Below are 26929 nucleotides of genomic sequence, written 5' to 3'. Positions count from 1 at the left end.
ATGAAACCAACACTTTACATGTTGCGTTTATATTTTTGTTGGGTATATCTTCAGGGGATAAGATGTGTTCGGAACCTGAGGAGAGGAACACCAGGAGAACAACAACAAAGCTTCTAGTCTTAACAACCAACTTCAGATGTTTGTTATAGAAGCAGTAGTAAAGCACACACAAACGCTCCTCTTCTCCAAACCCACTCAGGAACAGAGCACACAGAGTATCCCTGCTCACTGGTCCTCTATAAACTCTCCCAAGGGCCCCTGCGGACTGACACCAACAGCCAAGTCATGGAACACTCTGGATTGATGAGCCAATTATTCTCTCAGAGCACTTGGATAAAGCCAAGTTGAGTGAAGTTTTAGCCACTTAAAAATGTTTTTAACTTTTATTTAACTAGGCAATACAGTTAAGAACAAATTATTATTGAAAGTTTGATGAGCCATATAGGTTAACATTCACTGATACTGATGCTTGGGCTCAAGTAAAGGTAACCAACAGACACCAACCCCACCCTGAGCAACAGACACCAACCCCACCCTGAGCAACAGACACCAACCCCACCCTGAGCAACAGACACCAACCCCACCCTGAGCAACAGACACCAACCCCACCCTGAGCAACAGACACCAACCCCACCCTGAGCAACAGACAACCAACCCCACCCTGAGCAACAGACAACCAACCCCACCCTGAGCAACAGACACCAACCCCACCCTGAGCAACAGACACCAACCCCACCCTGAGCAACAGACACCAACCCCACCCTGAGCAACAGACACCAACCCCACCCTGAGCAACAGACACCAACCCAACCCTGAGCAACAGACACCAACCCAACCCTGAGCAACAGACACCAACCCCACCCTGAGCAACAGACACCAACCCCACCCTGAGCAACAGACACCAACCCCACCCTGAGCAACAGACACCAACCCCACCCTGAGCAACAGACACCAACCCAACCCTGAGCAACACATGGTCTTACTACAAAAAACACAGATCCAAGCAAAGCTTCATCAGAGAAGGTATTTTTTGTGACTATGATGTTCATGGCTTGTTTATTGGTGTTAAATGTAACCGACTACTTCCAAATCAAATGGAGGAAGACTTGGCTATACGAAAGGACTTACATTTTAAGCACTGTCTAACTCTGTCCCTCCTGACAGTCCAGTTAATCCTGCAGTAGGAGGCCTGAGAAATAGTTTTTAAAAAGCTCGTTTGTATTTTGGCCTGCTCTCTGCTCTGCAGGAATGGTCGGTCACAGTCCCTCTCCACATCTGTGGTTTATTTTGGTGTTGGCTGGAAGGAATGGGAAAAATCCACCTCTGAGCTACAGCCTGCAGACAGACAGATGGACAGGGACAGAGCTGGACAGGAATCCCAGTCACTTCCCCCTGTGTACCTATGCCCAGTACTGGCACAGGGGCAAATAACAAAGACACACACATGTGCATACAGACCTCCCCCGCACCACACACACACACAAACAGAAGGATATACACACAGACAGTACACAAAAGACAAAAACTCCCACACAGATGTATATAGACCTACGCACACAAGCACGTGAACAGACACATACAAAACAAAGACAAATCCACACGGACAAAGATAGGAAACAGATACATGCTTCTTTTAGGTTGTCCAAATGGTTGACTCTTCCTCAGCCTGCCATTGTGGGCGGAGCCAGTGAAGGCCAGTGCTACCCGAGCAGGGATGAAAGCCTGTGCTCAATGATACATATACCACATTAAGGCGGGGCGATATAGCCAAAATGTCATATCACAATATTTTACGTATTTTAGGCAGTACAACTGTATTTGACGGTATTTTCTCTTTTTTGAATAATAAAAGTGGTGCATGACCCTAGGGTGGAAACATATACATGAAGTGTTTTGAAATGGAACTTTGTCCATTCTGTTTTATACTGTTCAATAAAATGGCAACCAAAAGTTGGAATATAATGGGCACTTTGAATACCGTGTTGTTTGACATGACAACGAATGAAAAAGCCAGGGAGGGGTTATTGTGACAGGGTAGGAACCAAAGTGTTGGTCAGTGTTTTCCAATGGACCCTAATTAGTTGTTACATTAAATACCTTCTCTTACTTGATATAGCTTTGATGTGGCTAAAATAATGGCTCTTTCCCTATTCCTCTCTGATTTAGACTATATCTACCGTTGCACAAACAACATGCTAATTTAGGCCTAGACCAGCACTGGTATCAGGCTGTGTTAGCTAGCTAACTTTGCTCGGACAAAGTACATTTAGCTAGTCACCTAGCTGGTGATTAGCATTAACGGCTGACAATTTATTTTTGCCACAACTTGCTAAGAAGAGAAACTAACTGTTTGCAGACCGTAAGATACACAAACTAATAGGGTAATTTTGGGCTCCCGGGTGGCGCAGCGGTCTAAGGCACTGTATCTCAGTGCAAGAGGCGTCACTGCCTTCCCTGGTTCGAATCCAGGCTGCATCACATCCAGCCGAGATTTGGAGTCCCATAGGGCAGACACAATTGGCCCAGCGTCGTCCGGGTTTGGCCTTCATTCTAAATAAGAATTTGTTCTTAACGGACATGCCTAGTTAAATAAAGGCTACATTTAAATTTTAAACAAATTATATTCAGCAAAGTGGAAAGGAGCATAGTTTTCACCAACATCTTGTTGCATCTGCAGCATTGACCATGCAGACTGTCACTGCATGTGAACTGCAAGTAGTTGTGACTCGTGGTAAAGTAAAACCTGCTTTCCATGTGTTACCGGGGTGGGGCTTGGTGTGGGTGGAAGGAGGGAGGGCGAGAGAGAGACAACGTAAGTAGCACACGGAGCAAACTAGAAAAACGGACATTACACACGGTGTAGTAGCGTAACACAATTAACAAACCAAACATTGATATACTGTCATAGGTAACGTAAAAACCCCAACCAGTACATGCATCAACACCGTTCTACACTAAAAATACGGTATACACCCCAGCCTCGGTAGCACCTCCCTGACACTACGGCTAGTGTTACTGACCCCCTTCACTGACACACCACCCTCCATGTGACCTGAACCCAACAGCACACACGCCAGGAACTGCTGATCCCTGCCTGGAATTCCTGTCTCCTCAAGAGGATCAGGGTCAGTAACATTCCTAGTCTCTTCACTAACTGAAATCAACATGACATTTGACTTCAAATAAAACCCATGCCATGAGTAAAACCACACAAGGAACCTCATTTAGAGTCAACTCCCAGACCCAGCATCAAACAGTGTTTGGTAAAAATTGGACGTTTGTCCTCTGGTGTTTCCAGAAAGGTGTCCCGGCAGTCAAACTGCAGCAAAACACAAAACACACACACACAGATGAGATGGTCAAGTAAGACCCTCTGTAGACCCTTTACTCTGGGCCATGAGGGGAGTGGGGTCCCACAGCAGCCCAGAGCCCACCTGGATAAACAGTGGTGAAAAGGGTTTAGGATGAGTCTCAGGCCCTCCCTCTCCTCCCTGACCTACATGAAGCCCCTGGGAAGCCCAGAGACAGAGAGGAAGGCTTAGGGAGACTGACTGACAGGGGGAGAACTGAGGCTCTACTGAACAGGGAGGGAGGGGTGAGGAGGGAGGGTGAGGAAGGGTCAACAGCTGCTGACCCTTGCTGGGAAAAACTAGGCAGTCTTGGCTCAAGCAGGAGGGCGAGGCTGGCTTGGATCTCTCCGTCTCTCAGATGCTAACTACAATGTCCCACTCTCCCTTCCCCTCTCTTCTCTCTCCAAGTACAGTTCCTCATTCTTACTTTCCTCAACCCCATTCTCCCACAGCCAAAATAGTCCAGCTGTGTGATACTCAGAGGATGGGCGAGGGGAGAGGTGGGGACTGGGGTGGGACGGGGGCTGTGATGTTTGATGTTGGGGGGATGCAGACAATACGTTTGTTAATATAAAAACTGATTATCTCATTGCCAATGCAATTTTGGGGGTTGGCTTTCCCTCTCTCTTTGATGTCTGTGGTACATTCAACAGATCCCTTTATTCCAAATCTCATCATCCATTTAGCCATTTGATTTTCCTAGGGTCGGTTTTGACACCGCTTTTGATGTTGAGGGTGCTGATAACAAAAGTGTTTACACTACTGCCCATTCTCCCATTTCCACTGTGATCTGTGTGGATTCTACCTCGTTTTGATGTTGGGAATGAAGACAATAGAACAGTTATTTTAAATCATTTCATCCCATTAACCATGTGATTTTCATGGAGTTGTTTTGACACCTCTCTTTGAAGTTGGAAGGGCGGATGCCGGACAATGGAGAAGTCTCACTCTCCCCTGGCCCATGTGATTCTATGGGGGTTTGGTGGCCTGCTGTGGCATTGTTGGAGCGTGGGAGCCCTGCTGCATTCTGGGAGAGCAGGATGCCAGGTGCATTGTGGGAGTGTGGGAGCCCCGGGCCGGGGTGGGGCCATGGCTGATCAGAGAGCAGTGATTAATCCAAGCCAAAGCCCCGCGGCCACACAGATTAGCTGGTTAGGGCCGCTCTGACTGGCTGATCTGCATGATGAACTCCACAAGTTAGAGGATCAAAAGAACCGTTGGGCGTGTGGGAGAGAGAACGAGTGATATGGGGAGAAAGAGAGAGAGGTAGCGAGACAAAGAGAAAACAAGAAAGTGCCTGGTGTTGTCAGAGAGAATCACCACACGATGCTTCAGAAACTCTGTTGGAGGAGAGGAGGCCAGCTGGTTGAAGGGATAACATAAGAGTGGAGCACAGAGGCTGGTCTCACTGTGGCCATCAGCTCTTCCTCTCCTCTCAGCCCAGAGAGAAGCCAGCGCAGGTCAGGGGATGGTGACAGACAACCCTCTGTTCTAGCACCCTTTCTCTCTCCTTCCTCTCTCCCCCTCGCTCTGCGGCTGCAGTCTCACACAGCACTGCTGTCAGACAGCATTCCTGCCGCTCTCCACCACAGGCAGAGGAATTTAGTCCCCACTTCCATCCAGCCAGGATCAGCCTAACAAACAGACCAGAAGTTGGGGGGCAGACAGGGAGCTGGGTGAGGTGGGGTTACTTGTGGGCAAAACCTGAGCTCCAGTACTTCCCACCTCAAAAAGCCCGCCTTGTGGCGGTAACAGTGATGTCATTCTGAGCCAGCCCTTTCCCATCCCCCAACCCTTCCTGTCACCTTTTTACAGTAAGCCCTGTGAGTGACAGCTCCAGCTGCAGGTTCTACTCCTTTCAGCTCTGCAGCTTTGGAAAGATATGCCTCTTCCCATCATGCACTGAGCTTCCCATAGCAACAGGCTGAGAATCAGGCCAAAAAAAGAAGCTTGTCCCAAGCAGAGAGTAGAGCTACGAACTGCAGTCTCCTGAACTAGCAGTCACTTCAAACACATAGCCTAAATGAAAACCTTGAGGCTTTACAGTGACCTAAAATCAAGCAGAATACTTTAAGAGGCAATGACTCACAGAAAACAAAGCAGATTTTTTTTTCTTCAAACTAAACCTCCAACATACAGTTGAAGTGGGAAGTTTACATACACCTTGGCCAAATACATTTAAACTCAGTTTTTCACCATTCAACCCTAGTATAAAATCCCAGTCTTAGGTCAGCTAGGATCAACACTTTATTTTAAGAATGTGAAATGCCAGCATAATAGTATAGAGAATGATTTCAGCTTTTATTTCTTTCATCACATTCCCAGTGGGTCAGAAGTTTACATACACTCATTTAGTATTTGGTAGCATTGCCTGTAAATTGTTTAACTTGGTCCAACGGTTCAGGTAACCTTTCACAAGCTTCCCACAATAAGTTGGGTGAATTTTGGCCCATTCCTCCTGACAGATCTGGTGGAACCGAGTCAGGTTTGTTGGCTTCCTTGCTCACACACACTTTTTTAGTACTGCCCACAAACTTTCTATAGGATTGAGGTCAGGGCTTTGTGATGGCCACTCCAATACAATTAATTTGTTGTCCTTAAGCCATTTTACCACAACTTTGGAAGTATGCTTGGGGTTATTGTCCATTTGGAAGACCAATTTGCTAGCAAGCTTTATATCCACATAATTGTCCTTCCTCATGATGCCATCTATTTTGTGAAGTGCCCCAGTCCCTCCTGCAGCAAAGCACCCCCACAACATGATTCTACCACCCCCGTGCTTCACGGTTTGGATGGTGTTCTTCGGCTTGCAAGCCTCCCCCTTTTTCCTCCAAACATAACGATGGTCATTATGGCCAAATATTTCTATTTTTGTTTCATCAGACCAGAGGACATTTCTTCAAAAAGTACAATCTTTGTCCCCATGTGCAGTTACAAACCGTAGTCTGGCTTTGTTATGGCGGTTATGGAGCAGTGGCTTCTTCCTTGCTGAGCGGCCTTTCAGGTTATGTCGATATAGGGCTCGTTTTACTGTGGATATAGATACTTTTGTACCTGTTTCCTCCAGCATCTTTACAAGGTCCTTTGCTGTTGATCTGGGATTGACTTGCACTTTTCGCACCAAAGTACGTTCATCTCTAGGAGACAGAACACATCTCCCTCCTGAGCGGTATGACGGAAATATTGTTGTTGGAAATATGACGTGTGTCATGCACAAAGTAGATGTTCTAACCGACTTGCTAAAACTATAGTTTGTTAACAAGAAATTTGTGGAGTGGTTGAAAAACAAGTTTTAATGACTCCAACCTAAGTGTATGTAAACTTCCGACTTCAACTGTATCCTGTTTGACAGGAAGTTTCACATTTCGCTGAATTGGAACTGTCACAAATCTGACAAAGTGCTTAGAGACAGTTAGTGAGAACACTACACAGCCTATTTTGAGGGGCCGACGGATGATACATAGGGAGAGGCACTGAAAGTGATGCATAGTGATGGTCAGTTTTACAGGAACCTGCTGGAATGTTACATTGAAGTGGGTGTTATACCAACAGACAAGCAGCTTGTCTTTAATGGTAACGGTTAAGACCGAACCTATGGGCTTTCTCTCCTGTTTGAGGTTGAGTGAGATGATTGAATGTTCCTTAGCCACCATGAGAGGTGAACTGTCGGGAAAACAACAAATACTTACTTACTCTGTAGGCCAAGCAAGCAGGACAGTGTCACAATTGTGTGTCTGTCTGTCGAGGGGGCCACTAGGCTCACAGCACGCACACACACACAGCGTCTCTTTCCAAAATAGGGCAGTAAATCTCCTGTGAGATGCCAGCATAGGCAGTCCCTCCAGGCAGAGTTTCACAACTTTACCCAGGATAGAACTCTGGAGCACTTTCTTAGTGCTCCGCATGGTCAACGTTACACCATACGACCGTCACAGCATAGCAATTCAACTAGAAAGAGTGTCTCGCTAGTCTTCTTGGTCATAACTAAACTTGCACTCAAACAAACACTGACAATTCGGCGAGGGACAGTGTGATGCCAGCTTGACATCCTCATGGTGGTAAATTAAATGTGTACTCACAGGTAGAGGGAAGCGATCTGAGACACAGACGGTCCTAGATCAGGGATGGACGTCAGCTCATTATGGTCCAGGCGCCTGAGGGAAACATAGAGGCAGTGATGTTAGAGGGCAGAATGGATGGAGAGGAGAAAGTAACAGAACACTGTATTGAGTGAGATAACACTGCTGTGAATTGACTGACCAAGTTGTATTTGGAAGTGAACCTGAGGTTGCCTCACAGTGTCGTAGTCTAATAAGGAAGTGGATCAACATGGTGGCAGAGTGCATCTGAATCATTCATATAGAACAGAATTGCTTGCGCGTAAAAACATGGATGGATGAAGCCGTGTCAGGCTAGAGTGGGCGCTTGGGCTCTGACAGGTGTCAGTGTCTGTGGCCTCCCTGCCTGGGTTGAAGATAGACCCTCTTGAGCATATCAGATATTCACAAGCCAGGTTTTGGCCTGCGTGGTGGTCGGTAGATGGAGAAAGCTTAATATCCTCAATTGGACTAATTTTAAGACAACACATCCAAAGATAAGATAATGTATGTGACTGAGAATAAATGTACCATATATCAGTAAGGGGCCTGACTATTATGGGGAGAGTAAGTGATTGTGTGAGATGCCGATCTACTGCAGTGTTTGTTCAGGGTACTGTCCAGTAAGAACATCATTGATGCCCCCTCTAACGCTAGCATTGGGAAACCTGCTAGGCCTATCGCTAAAATAAATCATTTTATTAGCCTAAACACACAACACTGCAGACATGCGCACGCACGCTAGGAAGTGAAGGTGAAGCACATTGTGAGGAGATTTTTTTTGTGTATTTACATTTTTTTTTTTATTTAACTAGGCCAGTCAGGTAAGAACAAATTCTTATTTACAATGACAGCCTACCGGGGAACAGTGGGTTAACTGCCTTGTTCAGGGGCAGAACGACAGATTTTTACCTTGTCTGCTCGGGAAATCGATCCAGAAACTTTTCGGTTACTGGCCCAACGCTTTAACCACTCAGCTACCTGCCGCCCCAATGCATTCATAGATTAGTTGTCTGCTTGCCAATCGATCCTATTCTGTTCTGAATGACAGCCATTGAAAAGGCTGAGCCCAGTCCCCACACACACAGCCAAGGGGAACTCCTGGTTGAGAGAAGATGAACACACACACACACAGACAGTGACAGAGAGACAGAGAGGTACTTACAGCTCTCGTAGGTTTGGGAGGTTTGAGAAGACTCCGACATCAATGGCTGTCAACTTGTTGTGGCCAAGATTTCTGAGGAACAAAACAAGCTGATTAGTCTTGTTGACACACACCACCAGAACCTTCATTTCCTGGTGTTTTTTCAACTGTGCCACCTCCCTATAACATTGTGACAACCCTGTATTCCCATTTTAGATCTGTTTCAGGGGTTCCCAATCAATATTGTGTCTGGCTTGGTTTACACCAGGGGCAAGCAACTGGCGGCTCTCAGATCAATATAAAAACAAAAAACTAAATAAGAATATTTGAAACTCAGTCGGGGTCTCAACTCACTGTTGCAAGTTAAAATAGAATACAAGGTGCAATTTCAAAATGTGGTTGTCCATCAGCAGTTTTTTTTATTTTTTATCTAAGTGTCTGATAGCTGACATGGTCTAATTGAGTGACTAACATTTTTTACATTGGTAAATTAGTCTCGCGGGCAGCTGTCGAATTACCGGCCGGCCCCATTGATTTTGTTCGTCAGTCTCACTCAGATATATTTAAAACTGCAAACATTTCTTTCCACCCCATGGCAAAATGTGTACAATTGCAGCAAACCTGCAACATTTTCTCTATACCCCATGGCAAAATGTGTACAATTGCAGCAAACCTGCAACATTTTCTCTATACCCCATGGCAAAATGTGTACAATTGCAGCAAACCTGCAACATTTTCTCTATACCCCATGGCAAAATGTGTACAATTGCACACAATTAACTTTGCACATGCGGGTATGCAGACCCGCAAGCAACTGCGGCCTCTCAAGTTGACTTCAGATTTTTTTGTGGCCCCCACCCCCTTCAAAGTTGCCCATCCCTGGTTTACACAATGTAGCCCACAGCCATCAATCTGTGTACAAGTCAATTTTCAGTTTAGAGTAACCATGCATTAAATAGCCACCACCTCACTGGCACGGTGATTAACATAAAATAGTGATTTGTTCAGAGATAGTGTTACCAGTAGCCGGTTAACCCAGAAATAATATTTTGCCTAATTTGGTCAGATGCTTGATTAGGGTTCTGGTGATAAGCGTGTTAGAAATGGAGATTTCTGGTTTGCGAAGTCTTCACCCTCGCAAAGGATGGTGACAGATTCTACGGTAGCCTAGGATGGTGACAGATTCTACGGTAGCCTATCAGTTATGTTTACGTAGATCTGTCCACGAGAGATTACTAATAGCCAGACAAGAGTTCATCAAACTGTAGAAAATCCTGTGAGCCAAATACACTCATAGACAAAATGTCTCTCACAAACAAATGGCCGTACATATACACACACACACGGTTCATCTCCTACTTGTTGTCAGCAGACAGTGGGGGCTGCAGTCTACTAGGGAAAGCAGCGTTTCAGTGAGGTCTGCTCTGAGACAAAAGGAGCCCACAGCCCTGGCTGCCTCCAGACATGAGAGATGGGCTAGGAATGTTTCACAAGCCTGTGGAGAGATGGCTGCTTGTTCCCAGAGTCTGGGGACAGATTTACCTGACGCACCACATTCCTGCTGCTTCCTCTGGTGGCAGGCAGCCTGCACAGCCTCAGCAGACCGCTTTGCTCTAAACAGGGTCTGGGAGACCTGCTCTTTCCAACACACTTTCACTACAGGTTGCCACAGGGTACGAGGTTAAACGAACCCATCAGACTTGAGAGAAAATTGGAATGATAATTAAAAGGCATTCTTCAAATAGTCACAGGTCCCACGTTGCACAGCTGCCTCCCTTTCCAGCTTTCTGCCTCCTCTTTTACCTCTCTCTCTATTCTAACACAAATCCTGCTCTCTAGCTCCCTCTCCCAGTGTCTGTGGAGATAAGTTTCTCTCTACAGTAGGTGTGTGTGAGGAAATAAATGGTAGCATGTGCCCCGCAGGCAGAGCTCTGACAGGGCAGTGGGCTGATCATTGGCTGGGCCCTCCTGCCACCATTGTGCCAGATTGCAAAATTGCTGTCCCTGCTACAGGAGGCAATTACCTCATTATACTGAAGCAAAGTGAAAAATCCCAGGGTTTTCTCCGCCAGGCTGGGCCAGCCGGGGCTCCGAATATAACTGAGAACACCGCCGCAGGGCAGCGAGCAACACCGAAAATCAGCACCTTTAACAAGGCCCCGGTTGGTACAAACGGAGGATAATGAAGCTTAGGCCTAACTGGAGGGCTCCTCATTACAAACAACCAATAAAACAACAACTCAGAGAGGAAGGCTGCTGTCATGCCCCCTAAAACAGGTTTCAGGTGTAAGAAAATGCTTGTGCTATGGGGGTATGGGATACTACAGAAATGTAAAACATGTCATTGTTTGCGGTTGTCCATTTAGAGTAGAGTGAAGACGGAAGGTCACATTTGAGAACAAAAACCTGCCGTACTGGTGCCGGAGGGCCACAACAACAAACAAACTGTGTGTGTGTGTGTGTGTGTATTCCCAGTATACCGATAGGCCAAGGGGGAGTGTTTATGCAACTTCAGAATTGTGTTCTCTTTATTGTGCTTCATTTTCTTGTTATCTGATCAGATAACTCACTGTGTTTTAACACCTACTGTATGAGCAGCCGGTGATAATGGCAACGTTTCCTTCTCCTCTACAGTCACGAGTAGAGGGGGTGGGGTTACGCCCCAATGACAGGGAGCTAATGCTCTCCAGAGCCTGCCATACCATAGCAGCAAAACAGAGTGGAAGGCTAGGGGGCAGAAAAAGGTCCTAAAGCAACTCAGCAAACAGATCTAGAGATTAAAAAGTAAGGGTGTGTAAGGGCTGATTTTCTTAGACATTTAAAAAAATCTATCCTCAATTATCTACGTGGTCAATTTAACAGTCTAAAAACACATTTTGAAAGCTAAGATAAATCTGAGTGTGGCGAACACTATAAATATAGTCCTCTGCTAAAACTCAGGAATGGTGCATTCCACTGCATGGCACTGTTTATCTAAATGAGCAGGCTTGTTTAACATTAGTCAGCATGATCAAGACCACAGCCCAACGTACTTAGCAAGGTAATTCATGCCTAGCTTTCAACAAAATACTGAAAGACTTGGCCTGCTCTAGTCTAGTGTAGCCAAGTCCTGGCCTTAGGACTCGCCGAAGTTCTCACCCTCATCGCCACAAGTCAGCCAACGACCCCTGCATTAAACCAGACCCAGCTCCTATCCACCTAAAGCATTTAACGACTTGTCTAATTACAGTGGGGCTCTGGGGTGGTGCAGCGGTCTAAGGCACTGCTTCTCAGTGCAGGCGGTGTCACTACAGTCCCTGGACCGAATCCAGGCTGTAGCACATCCGGCCGTGATTGGGAGTCCCATAGGGCGGTGCACAATTGGCCCAGCGTCGTCCGTGTTTGGCCGGGGTAGGCCGTCGTGGTAAATACGTTTTTTTCTTGACTGACTTGCCTAGTTAAATAAAAACATATAAAAAAAATATATACACAGTGAATTTGGAAATCACTCAGATCCATTGACTTTTTCCACATATTGTTACGTTACAGCCTTATTCTGAAAAAAGTATTAAATCGTTTTTTCCCCCCCATCATCAATCTACACACAATACCCCATAATGACAAAGTAAAAAGAGGTTTGTAGAGGTATAAATGTATAAAAATGGAAATATCACATTAGCATAATAACCTTTGCCAGCAATTACAGCCTCGAGTCTTGTTGGGAATGACGCTATAAGCTTGGCACACCTGTATTTGGGGACTTTCTTCCATTCTTCTTTGCAGATCCTCTCAAGCTCTGTCAGGTTGGATGGGGAGCATTGCTGCACAGCTATTTTCAGGTCTCTCCAGAGATGTTCGATCGGGCATTCAGAGACTTAGCCAAGACAACACAGGAGTGGCTTCTGGACATGTGCTTAGGGTCGTTGTCCTGTTGGAAGGTGAGCCTTCACCCCAGTCTGAGGACCTGAGCACTCTGGACCTCTGTACTTTCTCCGTTCATCTTTACCTCGATCCTGACTAGTCTCCCAGTCCCTGAAAAACATCCCCACAGCATCATGCTGCCACCACCATGCTTCACCGTAGGGATGTTGCCAGGTTTCCTCCAGAAGTGACACTTGGCATTCAGGCCAAATAGTTAAATCTTGGCTTCATCAGACCAGATAATCTTGTTTATCATGGTCTGAGAGTCCTTTAGGTGCCTGTTGGCGAACTCATATGCCTTTTATTGAGGAGGGGCTTCCGTCTTGACACTCTACCGTAATGGCTCGATTGGTGGACTGCTGTAGAGATGGTTGTCCTTCTGGAAGGTTCTCACATCTCCACAGAGGAAGTCTGTAGCTATGTCAGAGTGACCATCAGGTTCTTGTTTAACTCCCTGACCAAGGCCCTTCTCCCCTGATTGATGTTTGGCTGGGCAGCCAGCTCTAGGAAATCTTGGTGGTTCCAAAATTCTTCCATTTAAGAATGATGGAAGCCACTGTGTTCTTGGGGACCTTCAATGCTGCAGACATTGTTTGGTACCCTTCCTCAGATCTGTGCTTCTACACAATCCTGTCTCGGAGGTCTACGGACAATTCCTTCGACCTCGTGGCTTGGTTTTTGCTTTGATATGCACTGTCAACTGTGGGACCTTTTATAGACAGGTGTTTGCCTTTCCAAATCATGTCCAATCAGTTGAATTTACCTCAGGTTGACTCCAATCAAGTTGAAGAAACATGAAGAATGATCAATGGAAACAGGATGTCCCGAAGATCAATTTAGAGTCTCGTTTTTTGTTTTATATACATTTGCAAAAGAAATACTTTAAAAAAAACAGTTTTACCTATGTCATTATGGGGTATTGTGTGTAGATTGATAAGATGTTTTAAAAATTAAATCCATTTTAGAATAAGGCTGTAATGTAACAATGTAGAAAAAGTCAAGGGGTCTGAATACTTTTTGAATGTATTGTACACACTGGGCCTGGCCAATTTCGCCACTGCCACTTCCCAGTCCACCTGTTGCCCTGAAACACAGTCTACTCTAGAGAGCTCAGATCAAATCAATAGCAACACAGTTTGGCAGAGCTCGGAAGGGTAGAGGTCAGCTATAGCAACATTAGCTTAGCCACTCTGAGACACCATTAAAAGCAGCAATAAAACTATAAATCCTGTGTGACAAAGTACACTGACCTGCCTCGAAAACCTCTGAAAATACTTTAAGACTCCCATCGCACTAGACTTAAACCATTACACTACTACACTGCTGGAGCAACAGAAACCCATCATTACTACCTAAACAAAATAGAGAAAAATCCTTATTTTGTATTCTGTCAAATAGTAAATATAGGTTCAATTAAATAAAAAGCAGTGGAATGATATAATTTCTTATGACAATGCCCTCATAATCCAAGGCAGAATGCGGAAGTGAAGGGGGGTTGGGTTTGTAGACTGGAATCGTCTTTATCTACCCATCTCTATTGCTGATAAGATGAGTGTGAACTTCGCTCTTTGGAAGTGTGAAGTGATGTCAGCGATAGGGCCTTTATGGTGCAGCTGGGAAACGGCAGAGCTTTAATGTGGTCCGTTTTCAAACAGCCATAAAATAGTTAAAGAATAACCTTCTGTTTGTGGAGGAGCTAGGAGAAGAGAGCTCCCATAGGCCAAACAGAGGGCAAGCCAGACGGAGGCGTAGAGAGCCCCCCCCCCCCCCCCCCCCGTGTACACAGGAGTAATACCAACACCACCACACCATTTTAGACTTCAGCAAAACATAGGCAAGAGGGAGAGGGACAAGACAGTGAAAGCAGCCACAAACATTTAAAAAGTTATTTAAAAAGTGGCACAGTATGCCTGCGTAGTATCTACGGTCACAACTCAGCCTGGTGCAAACACCTACTAGATGTGTTAAATGTGCTGTAGTCGGCACATCTCTACAGAGCACATTTGAGAGCAGCAGATATGTGGGCTGATGGGATCAGCATATTTCATTGCATTGCAGATTTTCCGGCAGCAATTCCACGCAACAAAAAAGGTCTGCTAGCTAGGCTACAGCCTGTGAGCAAAGTTAAGTCAGAGGGAGAAGGTCTCTGTTTTCTGAAGTCTCTGAGGCAGGCACACATCTTGGAGCCATGGAGGGCCTTTCCCAGGGTGCTCTTGGTTAGGTATGGAGAGGGCAGTCCAAACAAACAGAGGGGGCATGGGGCTGCAGCACAGTCCACACTAGCATGAACTCAGGCCCGAAGATGCCAGCCAAGACGCATGAGGGGGGAGCACACAGCACACACAGTCTCATGCACACACACACACACAGACTGGAGTTTGATAGCAAATCCTAATGTGTTATATGGTCACCAGACTCCAAAAGGAAATTAGCCTTACCAATTAATCTGAAAGATCATAAGTCACATTTTGAGGGGGTATTGTTTCAGTTCCCTTTCCACAGGCCGCTGATCGTATGTACTGTACTTCAAAGTGAAGAAAATGACTGATCATTAGAATACGGACTTCCCCTGCCTAATGTTTATTATTCTTGCAAACAGAAACTATCTGCACTAATTACACCATCATCCATGGAGAGAGAATGGGGCCAAATACTGGGCCAAACTTTAGAAATAAGGTTATGTAGGCCTGTGTGTGTGGATGTATGTGTAGGTACTGAACCCCTCTGTTTCCTAGTAAATCAGTGGACACAGGCCATTGCCATTTTTTTGAAAGGCAAGAATGCTCTTGGTTGCCAGACAGCCAGTTTTGGGGGTTCTCCACTTCGCAGTACCAAGTAACTTTTTTTTTTTCTAATGTCTTCTCCAAATGTCCTAACTCTTACCAGATGTACAGAATTCACAGATGATTCATCTATCAAACCCACTTTGTAGACAGCGGCTTAAACAAAAAGAAAAAACAACTTGGCGCCCCAGTGTGTCTTAACAAAATGGCCATCTTTTCTGTTGACTCGATTTGTGTGGAATGACTTCTGGCAGTAGCCATTCAATGGTCATTACGGTGAACGCTGCAATGAGCTCACTTCATAACTTCATCAAAATGTAAACTTTTATCTATAGTTACGAAAGGAATTCTTTACTCGCTTATTGCTGCTAATTCTTTTCTGTCTAAAGCTATGTATACATGCATACCGGAGGCAGGTAGCCGAGCTGTTGAGAGCGTTGGGCCAGTAACTGAAAAGTGTCTGGTTCGAATCCCCGAGCCAACTAGGTGAAAAATCTGTCGATGTGCACTTGAGCAAGACACTCCTGTAAATCGCTCTGGATAACAGTGTTTGCTCAAATGTAAACCGTAGTCTAAAAGTTGACATTTACAATAAATTAATGAGATACTTTCCCAAGCAAGCACTGGTTATTTATTGTGTGTCTACCATAAATATCAAACATTCACACTAAGGGGGAAATCATTATTTTTGGGGGGGCAGCGATAAAAATCAGAGCACTATCGATATAATCTTAAACCCAGGAAATAATGACAATCCTGTTGCTTTATAAAACTCAGCCTAAGGACATTACAGTCACAAGGCTCAAGATTCCATCACAATAAACCAATTCAGCAAAACCACTCTCAATACCACAAGATTACAAGACTGCTTAGTAAGAATTGCCATTGAAACCACAAGGGCCTCAGTCCTACGGTCAGTGTACACTGTGGATATGTCTACATTGGGTGAAGGAAATGGAGGAAACCAGTCTGGCTTTTACTTTTATTTCATTAGGACAGTTTCATCAGCCATCAGTCATTCCTTCATTCATACCACATGGCTGATAATGCATGGTAACCATGGATAGACACACAATGGCAACAATGTTGATTACCAGAAAACAGCTCTCTCCTCAACGTGTTATTGGTGTTTATTTGCATGTTAGTTGTGGTTTGTTTCGGTCAGACCACTGAACTTTTACCCAATGGAACCCGACATGAACCAGACCGTGACAAAACATTTCCACCCCAACACCCCCTCAGTACACCCCCTCGGGCCAGGTGATCTGCACCCTGGACCAGAGGAACCACCAGACCAGAGCCTGTCATGAAACCACCAAATCAAACCCATTTCCTGTGGCCAAAAGCAACCTCTGGGGGTGTTTACCAATACCACTGGATTAAGTGATTGAGTGTGCAGGTGTATAACGCAGTAACAGAACGTTTGTCAAAAATCGAAGAGGCAGTGCATGGTTGGTTGTTGGTCGGGCTTGACATTTCTTTCCCATATAGGAAACCACTCAGGAAAAACTTTCTTGTAAAGGGATCAATCCAGAGACTGGATCTCTGTTAGAGTGAATCTAGCTAGGTGACACTGTAGACCACAGCACAGGAAATAACGGACAAAGCAGAAAATATTTCTTTCAGACACCGCTTTCTCTCTACATTCAACCATATCGATCAAAGTCAACGTTAATAATGTTGATGCTTTCATTTACTTGTAAAACCGATTACATGGATGGCACTGCAGGCAAAGACACTCTTTACACACATTACGGTGACCACAAACAAGATAAACCACCACAGAGAGATTATCTGACTTAGTGAGAGATAGCCTGCACTGGATATCATTAGGCCATTCTTCAAATCAGAAAACTACGAATGTACTAACGTAGGGACCCATCTAGGTGATTTGTTAACAGCCTTATGAGCATGAAAAATCACCAATGTTTAATAAAAGGCAACAGCAAAAATACAGAATACATTTGAAAATCTAAATTTGTTTAGAATTACTCTATTACATCTATCTATATATCCAGTTGAATTCAAATGTTTACATACACCTTGGACAAATACATTTAAACTCAGTTTTTTACCATTCCTGACATTCATCCTAGTAAAAATTCCCTGTCTTAGGTCAGTTAGGGTGACCATTTTATTTTAAGAAGGTGAAATGTCAGAATAATAGTAGAGGGAATGATTTATTTCAGCTTTTATTTCTTTCATCACATTCCCAGTGGGTCAGAAGTTTATAAACACTCAATTCGTATTTGGTAGCATTGCCTTTAAATTGTTTAACGTGGGACAAGTGTTTCAGGTAGCCCTTCCACAAGCTTCCCACAATAAACTGGGTGAATTTTGGCCAAAGTAGATGTCCTGTTACACGAGTGCAGCGTCAAAAGGACCTTGTGGCTGCAAGGAGCCAAGATAAGTTGCTAGCTAGCATTTTAATTATCTTATAAAAAACAAACAATCAATACTCACTAGTTAACCTAGTAATATTATCAACCATGTGTAGTTAACTAGCTTGTCCTTCATTGCATATAATCCCTGCGGTGCCTGTTCATTTATCATCGAATCACAGCCTACTTAAACTTTGGCAAACGGGTGATTTAACAAAAGTGCATTCACGAAAAAATGCACAATCGTTGTACAAATGTACCTAACCATAAACATCAATGCCTTTACACAGTATATCAATACACAGAATTATATGCAACAGTTTGGGCCGCCTGGCTTGTTGCGAACTGTGTGACCGTAATTCATTTGCCAGAATTTTACGTCATTATGACATAACATTGAAGGTTGTGCAATGTAACAGCAATATATAAACTTAGGGTTGCCACCCATTCTATAAAATACAGAATGGTTCCGTATTTCACTGAAAGAATAAACATTTTGTTTTCAAAATGATAGTTTCCGGATTTGACCATAATAATGACCAAAGGCTTGTATTTCCGTGTTTATTATAATTAAGTCTATGATTTGATATTTGATAGAGCAGTCTGACTGAGCGGTGGTAGGCAGCAGCAGGCTCGTAAGCATTCATTCAAACAGCACTTTCCTGCGTTTGCCAGCAGCTCTTAGCAATGCTTGATGCGCATCGGCTGGTGATGTAAAGCCATTGGACTCTGGAGCAGGGGAAACCCCCAAGCTTCACCATCTTGCAGTCCGACGGACGAATCTGGGTTTGGAGGATGCTAGGAGAACGCTACCTGCCCCATTTTGCCATTTAACATATCTAAATATCCTGGATGGTCACATACTCCAATCCCCCCCCCCCCCCCCCCCATCTAATTCTCTCAATCGCCTCAAAATATCTCAACTCATCATGAGGGGCCGTAGTGGCTCCCCGGTCTGCGTACCCACATCCATACCCACACATGCAGTCAGAGCCTGCACTAGCCTTTTTGGGGCACAAAGTGAAAATTTGTTGGCCTCCAAACTTGCGAGCAAAAGATTTTAGCGGCCACCCACTTGACGGCAGAAAGAAAAAAATACATTTTAGAGTTAGTTTCCTGCAATTCTACACATTTTGCACACATAATCTTTGAGGTGTAGAGAAAATGTTGACGTTTTAAAATACATTTTCTGCTATTTTGCCAAGGGGTGGAAAGAATTGTTTGCAGTTTTAATATATCTGAATGAAGGTGAATAACACAATCAATGGGGCCCCCCCTTGGTCGGTAATTCAACCATGATTACTACAAGTTTAGATACAAGACTTGACTAATTTACCAATCTAACAAAATTGTTAGCTGGCATGGGCTAATTGAGTGACTGTCAGTGCCTGACATAATGGGAAAAATTGCTGATGCACAACCAAATTTCTAAATTGCACCTTGTGTATTCTACTATTCGAACTCTGAAGTAAGTGGAGCCTGCGACAGTTATTTTTTTTCATTTTTGTAAATCGATCCACAAGCCTACAAAAGGGGGGCCGCCAATTGCCCATCCCTGCTCTAGCTGAATATGCCAACACCCGCTTGTTTCCTACTATCCCCATCAAGGTTGAATGTCACAGGGGAGCTGTAAAAACAGGACAGAACATGGAAACTATTTTGACAACTGGAAGGCATTAAGGCTTGATTTTTCACACAGGCCGTGTCCAGAGTTTCCTCAGAAAACTCCCTCTTACTGACGGATATACTGCAGACAAGCACCCAGTCTCTGCCCTGTCTCCCCCTTACAAAACCAAGCTACTGTAGGAGTTGTCAGCACTATACTCACAATGTATAGGCACATATAAAGATAACGACCACAGCAACACGAGGTCACCATTTTTTCCGTTAGCAGTACATGAAGAGAATGTGAGAAAAACAATTATCTTAGTTTTTTTTTTATACATTTCAAGATATTTTAAATAATAGCCTATAGATTTCTTACTGATACTGCTATCTGGGGTCTCAGCAATTTTGAAAACTCAAGCCACCATGACAAGCTGACACTTGTCCATTGTGTCCTAACCATCACTGAGGGCATTTTAGCATTCTTCTACAGAAGAGCCAGTTCAGAGCTACAGCAGCTCACAGTGAGAGTGGACCAAGCCTGTTTTTATAGACATCCAACAGTAATGTCCGCTCAGCCTCCACATTGCCTGATGACCGACCAATCCTGCTGCTAGCTTCCACACAAGCAAGGGCTAAACATAACAGGGACACTTTATTCCCCCCACTAATTCACTTGGCGTAGGGTCCCGGAGGTTCAGAGAGACAAACACATTTGGTGTGAAACCCAGCATCGCCTGACTGGACAGGACACTCACCAAAAAAACAAAAAAAGGCCAATCAACAATCACTATGTCTTACGCCATTGAAAAATGATGAAGATTGAGGATTAAGGTATTTGTTGATCAAATGTTAACATTTAATCCTCTTCATCCTTATGTGATTCATTCAACGAGTCTCTGCGTACCTTCCTCCAGACCAAACCATGAGGCATATATTCGTTTGATCCTAAAATACAGAGGTAGCTCCAGCCAACCCTCTCCCGACACAATGTGTGCAGTAAACAGGCACCAGATATCACACAACAATGTTTGCATTTAGACATTTCAGATGAGAAACTTGTCCCACCTGCCCAGCTGTGTGTTGTGTTTTTTGTGTAGCTGTTTAAGCACTGAATACCATTACCTACATATGAGTTTTATGTTTTGCCATAAACAGCACTTGCACATGGCAAAGGGGTGTTTAAGGGCAATAAGGCACCCTGGACACAGGCATCATTATTAAAGTTAAGGACTTAAAAAAAGTTGCATTCGTCACTTCCCAGGGGAAGTCAAACTGCCGCACACAGGAACCTGAGAAGTCCAGAGGCCTTTGCTCTTTAACCCCCCAGCAGAAAAAAAGCCTGTTGTACAAAGAGTCCCTCGCTCTAAAATGGACCATTTGGTGATTTAGGTAAAACATTCCTGTTAATTAAACAGTTGAATTGTCCTTGAGGATTCACATTTGTCCAGGTCTCTCTTGAAAAATAGATGTTCATCTCAAGAGTCTAACCTGGTTAAATAAAGGTTAAATAAAACAATTGCCATTGAAACTGTGGTCACACTGCTGGTTGAGCCAAAATGATGATTGAGAAAAAGAAAGCTGTCTTGTCTAAAAAAAAAACATGGTGGGTCATTTAATGGGATGAGGACTGAAATGTTCTCAGTTTAAAAAAGAAAAACTCAACTGGCTCACTTCCTAAACGAACGTGCAGACAGTGTCCCCATTGTGGCAAACATTCTCTTGATAATCCATGCCTAATTTACAAGAAATCCAATTTGTGGGCCATGGCCACAAAACCAAATAGAAGATTAAGGGCTAATATGTGTCATAGATCTAATTGAATGAAGTGATGTTTAGACACAATGAAGAGTTTAAATCCAATGAGATTTAGTCAGTCAATTTCTCTGAAATGTTTTACCCATATAACTAAGGAGATAGTTTTGATTGACTGTTTTGGTAGTTGGAAAAGTTCACATCTGAATTTGTATCTACTCTTTAATCATATATTTCTAATTGGCATCATGTAGGCCTAGTTATAGTTTAAGTTATGAAGGTGATTTAGGCTATTTCCTCTCAAATTAATATATTTCTGGTCAACTTTGAAGTTGTGTACACAGATTGGGAGTAAGAGTAAGTCTATTATTTAAAGAGTTTTAACAAATTAAAGCAACTTGTTAAGCAGTTTGATTCCTTGCAAATGACAAAAATCTAGAGACATTTAGTAGGCTGTAACCCTATACCATAGTGTGATAATGATCAAACAGTAATTATTGTTTTGACATTATCCATAGTTGTCCATCGGGATGGACTGGACGTCTGGCATTTTGGCCAATTGCCAGATGGACTAGTCCATTTTTAGCCCAGCTGTCTAACATGGGCTTTTTTGCAGAAAGATTATCATTATCCAGCACAAAATATGGGCCCCAAGGAAAATATTGGGCCGGTGTGGGGGCCTCAAGGAAGAAATTGGGGCAGGTGTGGTCCCAGTTCGCCCCTGTAGTCCACGAATAAATAGCCTATTAGGTTATGGTGTTCTGCAATGCTTTACATGTGAGGCATAGGCTACAAAATAATAAGACAACCATGCAATCAATAACATTTCCACACCATAAAAGCATATTGATACATTCGCTTACGACCTTGCAACAAAGGCTCCGCGAGTTGGTGTGGGCTACTTCGGCAACATTGTCTCTTATTCTGCTATGGGTTGAATCTCATGCTCATATGGGGTGGTCAATTAATAAGGCGGCTGGAGGCTACTTACAGGGCAACTGTCTGAATGGGCAGGTCCAGCGGTGTATCTGTCAAATCCAAATGACTACAGTCCACAGAATCTCCAGTGCAGGTACAGTTCTGAGCACATGGTAAATCTGAACTCAAGCCGTAATTAATTAACAGTTCCAGCGATAAAACTAAATAAAAACCAAAGTGAGAAACCGATCCAATTCGACCCAGGGACGCCGCCATTTTGTATCAAGTTTAATCGCGCGCTGGCCACTGATCTCTCGTCGTATCCACAAATTGGAAATCTGGTACCGTTTTAGAGATAGTGCGGTCTATTATATCACAAATTGCGTTGTGGTAAAATGTAGAAAAAACTAACACCTGTGGCGTGTACAACTGGTCTACTCTTCCAAATAACCGAGTCGTTTAGACGCAAGTTCCCAGTCCAACTTTTGTCCAATGTGTGCTGAAATCAAAGGTGAATCACGGTTACGAAGCAAGAAGGCTACAATAAACGTGTCAAGCAGACAGAATTAAATAACATACAAGTAAATTGAACTTGTCCATAAAAGGTTGAAATGAGGATCCTTTCTTGGCAAAGCGATTCGTTTTGGGGAAACATCAATAGCCTAAAAATGCCAGAGAAAAAAACATGGCAAACATCAACAGGGGCTCTTAACTTAAGATTGCGTTCATGTCAAATATACATGTGACACACATTTTCCAAATACTAGCCTATGCGGATTGCATCGGCAGTGGCACTCGGAACAAACTCTTTAATGTATATTCTCTTCATCGCACGCTTGGAATGTTGGCTAAAACTTTGACGGCGTTACTCTGGTACGCAAATGAAGCACTCGAAAGAGGTGAGATCGGTGCCGAAAACAGAGTTATCGTTGACTTCTCGTTTATGGCGCTACAAAACACCCCAAAAAGTATACACTTTGTGCCGATTGATCCCAATTTCGCCGCACACTCGACGGGTTAGTGTAGTTCCTAGTAAATGCTTATCAGATGCAGTCTATGGTCAGAAAACCTCGGCGTTCGGAGCCTGGTTCAGTCCCAACTTCAGACCCTATCCACCATGAGTTATTTTTTATTTTTTTTACTTAATTCTTTTCAGTCTTCGTTCCATAGTCCCACGTTGGATGCACAACAGCACTTGGGAACCTCCCATTTTCCCTTGCAATTGGCTCAAATTTGAAGAAAGGTTAAACTACTAATCTCACTGGTTGTTGTGGATTCTACAGGCGTCGCAAACTCTGACTGCCAGTCAACCAGTCATTGACCCCACCCATGTTTCCCACCCCGGGTGTGAAACCGCACCACCTCCCTTCACTCTCACCGCGTTTTAAAGGGACAATGACCAGGTTAAAGCTCTATAATCGTTAATGATAGCCATCCAGAAAAGATAGCTGGTAGCCTAGCGGTTAAGAGTGTTCGGTCAGTAACCGAAAGACGCAGGTCGAATCCCAAAGCAGACAAGGGTGGAAAAATCTGCCTGCCCTTGAGGAAGTTGATTAACCCCCAACAACGACTGCTCCCCAGGTGCTGTGGACATTGATTAAGGCATCCCTGCGCCTCTGATTCAGAGGAGTTGGGGTAAATGTGGAAGACAAATTTCGGTTTGAAGCATTTAGTTGTATCCCCTTTCCCAGAGTGAAATTTCTGTAAATATATAATTTGGATACTATGAATAATGTAGTTTTCAATCCTAAAAAAGTTAAAGTAAATCTGATGTTTTCGTACCCAAGTAACCTGGGTTGTTGCATTCAGTATGCAAACTTACATAGTAGACTAACCTGTGCCCCCACACATTGGCTCTGTACCGGTATGCTTTGTATATAGCCTCGCTACTGTTATTTTATTGCTCTTTAATTATTTGTTATTTTCATTTTTTACTTCTCTGTTTTTTACTTCACTTATGTTTCTTAAAACTGCATTGTTGGTTAAGGGCTTGTAAGTAAGCGTTTGACTGTATTCGGCGCATGTCACAAATACAATTTGATTTGAGCTTTGTTTGTTATTAACAAGTGGCATAGGGATTGTTCTATAGTAATGACTTGTTATTATACAGATATAAGTCAAATTTGTATCCATTAGATGCAAAGATGTTGTTATTTTCCTAGTTTAAACACAACAAAAAGTATCTTAGTTTAAGTTGAGTTGTGACTGTGTAATCAGAAGGATCTTTACGCAAATTAGGGGTTCCCTATAATGGGTGTCATGATAGCACATAATTCTTCCCAAATGGTGAAGTCATGTCCACCCCTTGTCACAAAATGCACATCTGCAATAAATTGGTGGAGCCTTTTGGCCCTGTGAACAGTTTTTTTCCCTTCACATTTTTGCATGGCTATGACAGGTCCTATTGATGGACTCTGTATGAGCTATTGTAATCTCTTCGTGTTAGGATAAGTCCTGAATTTTCATGCAATTAATCACTACACTGGGGACATGGATATTCACACCTGCAGCACCGCAGGCGGTCCTGTGAGTTCCTCCTTCCTTTTGGAATGAATAGTTATAGGTATCACATTGCTTTGCATTGCATCAGAAGTGTTGGCCTAGGCATAGACAGTAGCCCACAGGTGGGGTGAGACATTAATACATTTGATTTTAAAAAGTTGAAAAGGTTTGTTGGTCAATGTTAGGCCCCACTGTATATGGATAGTCCCTTATGGACAGTCTATGTTCTATTAAACAGCCTGGTTGATAATGCAACAATTTTAGAGTTGGGGCTGCAGAGGTATGATCACATTTATGCATGATAAGACACTACAAGTCCCTGATGTTTCCTTGACTGCAACTATGGGCGGTTGAGGGCATACAATCATAGCCATCTGAAATATGTGGCTCTGCATTTTCATGTTCTTTAAACGGATATTACATTTGGATCAGGTATTTTGGGGGTCTATTTTGAGAATATTAAAGAAATGTTCAAATTAATCAGGTTGATAACAAGTATAAGGTGAATTCAGTCACAGAATTATCATTTACCTTTGTCCAATGAAGGACGACATGTCATCAAAATTAAATGTTATTTCTATTACAAAGAATGTAACACTCAATAGATAGCCATGGCCAAAAAATATTGGCACCCTTGCACTTTTTTTAATAAGGGAAAAGCGATAATCAGTTGTACAACTGAAGAAATTCAACTGAAATGTGTCTTCCCGTATTTAACCCAACCCTTCTGAATAATTTTGGTATCCACATACAGTACCAGTCAAAAGTTTGGACTCACCTACTCATTCAAGTCTTTCTTTATTTTTACTATTTTCTACATTGGCTCACATCAACACCATAATCCCAGAAACCCTAGACCCACTCCAATTTGCATACCGCCCAAACAGATCCACAGATGAGGAGATTGCATGAATCGGGCCTTCATGGCCTCCACAATCACCCGACCTTAACCCAATTGAGATGGTTTGTTGGACCGCAGAGTGAAAGTAAAGCAGCCAACAAGTGCTCAGCATATGTGGGAACCCCTTCAAGACTGTTGGAAAAGCGTTCCCCATGAAGCTGGTTGAGAGAATGCCAAGAGTGTGCAAAGCTGTCATCAAGGCAAAGGGTGGCTACTTTGAAGAATCTAAAATATATTTTGATTCGTTTAATACTTTTTTGGTTACTACTTGATTCCATATGTGTTTTTTAGTAGTTTTTATGTATTCACTATTGTTCTACAATGTAGAAAATAGTACACATTAAGAGAAACTCTTGAATGAGTAGGTGTGTCCAAACTTTTGACTGGTACTGTATGTATTTCTTTAGTTTGCAGTTGAACAAAACGAAAAAATCTGAATAATTTACTAAATGTTAGCTTATTCCACAAAGAAATGGGCCGACAGGGTAGCCTAGTGGTTAGCGCGTTGGAATAGTAACCGGAAAGTTGCAAGATCAAATCCCCGAGCTCACAAGGTAAAAATCTGTCATTCTGCCCCTGAACAAGGCACTTAACCCACTGTTCCTAGGCCATCATTGAAAATAAGAATTTGTTCTTGCCTAGTTAAATAAAGGAAAGACATCCCAGACAATATTGTTGGTACTTTCTAGAAGTAGTTAGAAATAATTAGATGTCGAGCATGTCATTCTCTTTTCCTTTGGTATTGAGGTGCCTGAAATATAAAATCACAAATTTGTATAGAGAAAAGCACTCATTCTCCTGTTTTGTGTCACTGTGTGTACCGCAATGAGCATGGAGAAAAGAAAGTAAACCAGAGAATTATCTGAGGAGGTCAGACACAAGATTGTAGCCAAGAACGGACAATCTCAAGGTTACAAGTCCATCTCCAGAGACCTTGATGTTCCTGTTTCCACCGTACGTAATGTTATCAGGAAGTTTAAGGCCCATGCCACTGTAGCCAACCTCCCTGGACGTGTCCGCGGAAGATAACTTGATGGAAGATTTCAGCGAATGATTGTTTGAATGGTGGAGAAAGCACCTCAAAGCACAAGGTACGACAGCTTCAACTCGCACCATCTGTAGCCAACTCAATGAAAGAGGGTTATATGGTGCGAGACCCCGGAGGACCCCTCGACTGAGAGAGAGATAAGAAAGCCTGACTGTAATTTGCCAAAACACAACTGAACATGCCAAAATCCTTTTGGGAGAATGTCCTGTGGACAGATGAGAACATATTAGAGCTTTTTGGTAAAGTACACCATCTCTATGTTTACAGAAAACAACCAAATGAAGCTTACAAAGAAAATAACACCTTCCCTAAAGTCAAACGTTGAGAAGGTTCAGTGATGTTCTGGCACTGGGTGCGTTAAATGTGTGCATGTTATTGTGAAATCAGGAGAATACCAAGGCATTTTGGAGCCTGGTGTTGGACCCAGTGTCCAGACAGCTGGGTCTCCGTCGAGGGTGATGGGTCTTTCAGCAGGACAATGACCCCAAACACACTTCAAAAAGCACCCAGGAATGGTTCATGACAAAACGCTGGACTGTTCTGAA

The 26929-nt window shown here is 43.5% G+C and overlaps 1 protein-coding gene across 2 annotated transcripts in view; it reads right to left on the bottom strand.

Moving 5' to 3' along the window:
- The window catches only part of LOC110527965 (leucine-rich repeats and immunoglobulin-like domains protein 1), a 48129-nt gene extending 24829 nt beyond the window's left edge, over nt 1–23300 (bottom strand). The window contains exons 1-3 of one of the 2 annotated variants that reach the window (XM_036983447.1): nt 22007–23300; nt 8613–8684; nt 7430–7504 (exon numbers count right to left, since the gene is read on the bottom strand). In XM_036983447.1, the coding sequence (XP_036839342.1) occupies nt 7430–7504; nt 8613–8684; nt 22007–22209 (350 nt within the window). In that variant the 5' untranslated portion in view covers nt 22210–23300. The remainder of the gene's footprint in view (nt 1–7429; nt 7505–8612; nt 8685–22006) is intronic. The other variant, XM_036983446.1, reaches the window with a different exon arrangement.
- Nucleotides 23301–26929: the final 3629 nt, after the last annotated feature.

The sequence above is a fragment of the Oncorhynchus mykiss genome, chromosome 7 (genome assembly GCF_013265735.2).
Source record: "Oncorhynchus mykiss isolate Arlee chromosome 7, USDA_OmykA_1.1, whole genome shotgun sequence".
Taxonomy (NCBI): Eukaryota; Metazoa; Chordata; class Actinopteri; order Salmoniformes; family Salmonidae; genus Oncorhynchus; species Oncorhynchus mykiss.
The sequence above is the reverse complement of the archived record's forward strand: the minus strand, read 5'-3'. Positions and strand labels throughout refer to the sequence as shown.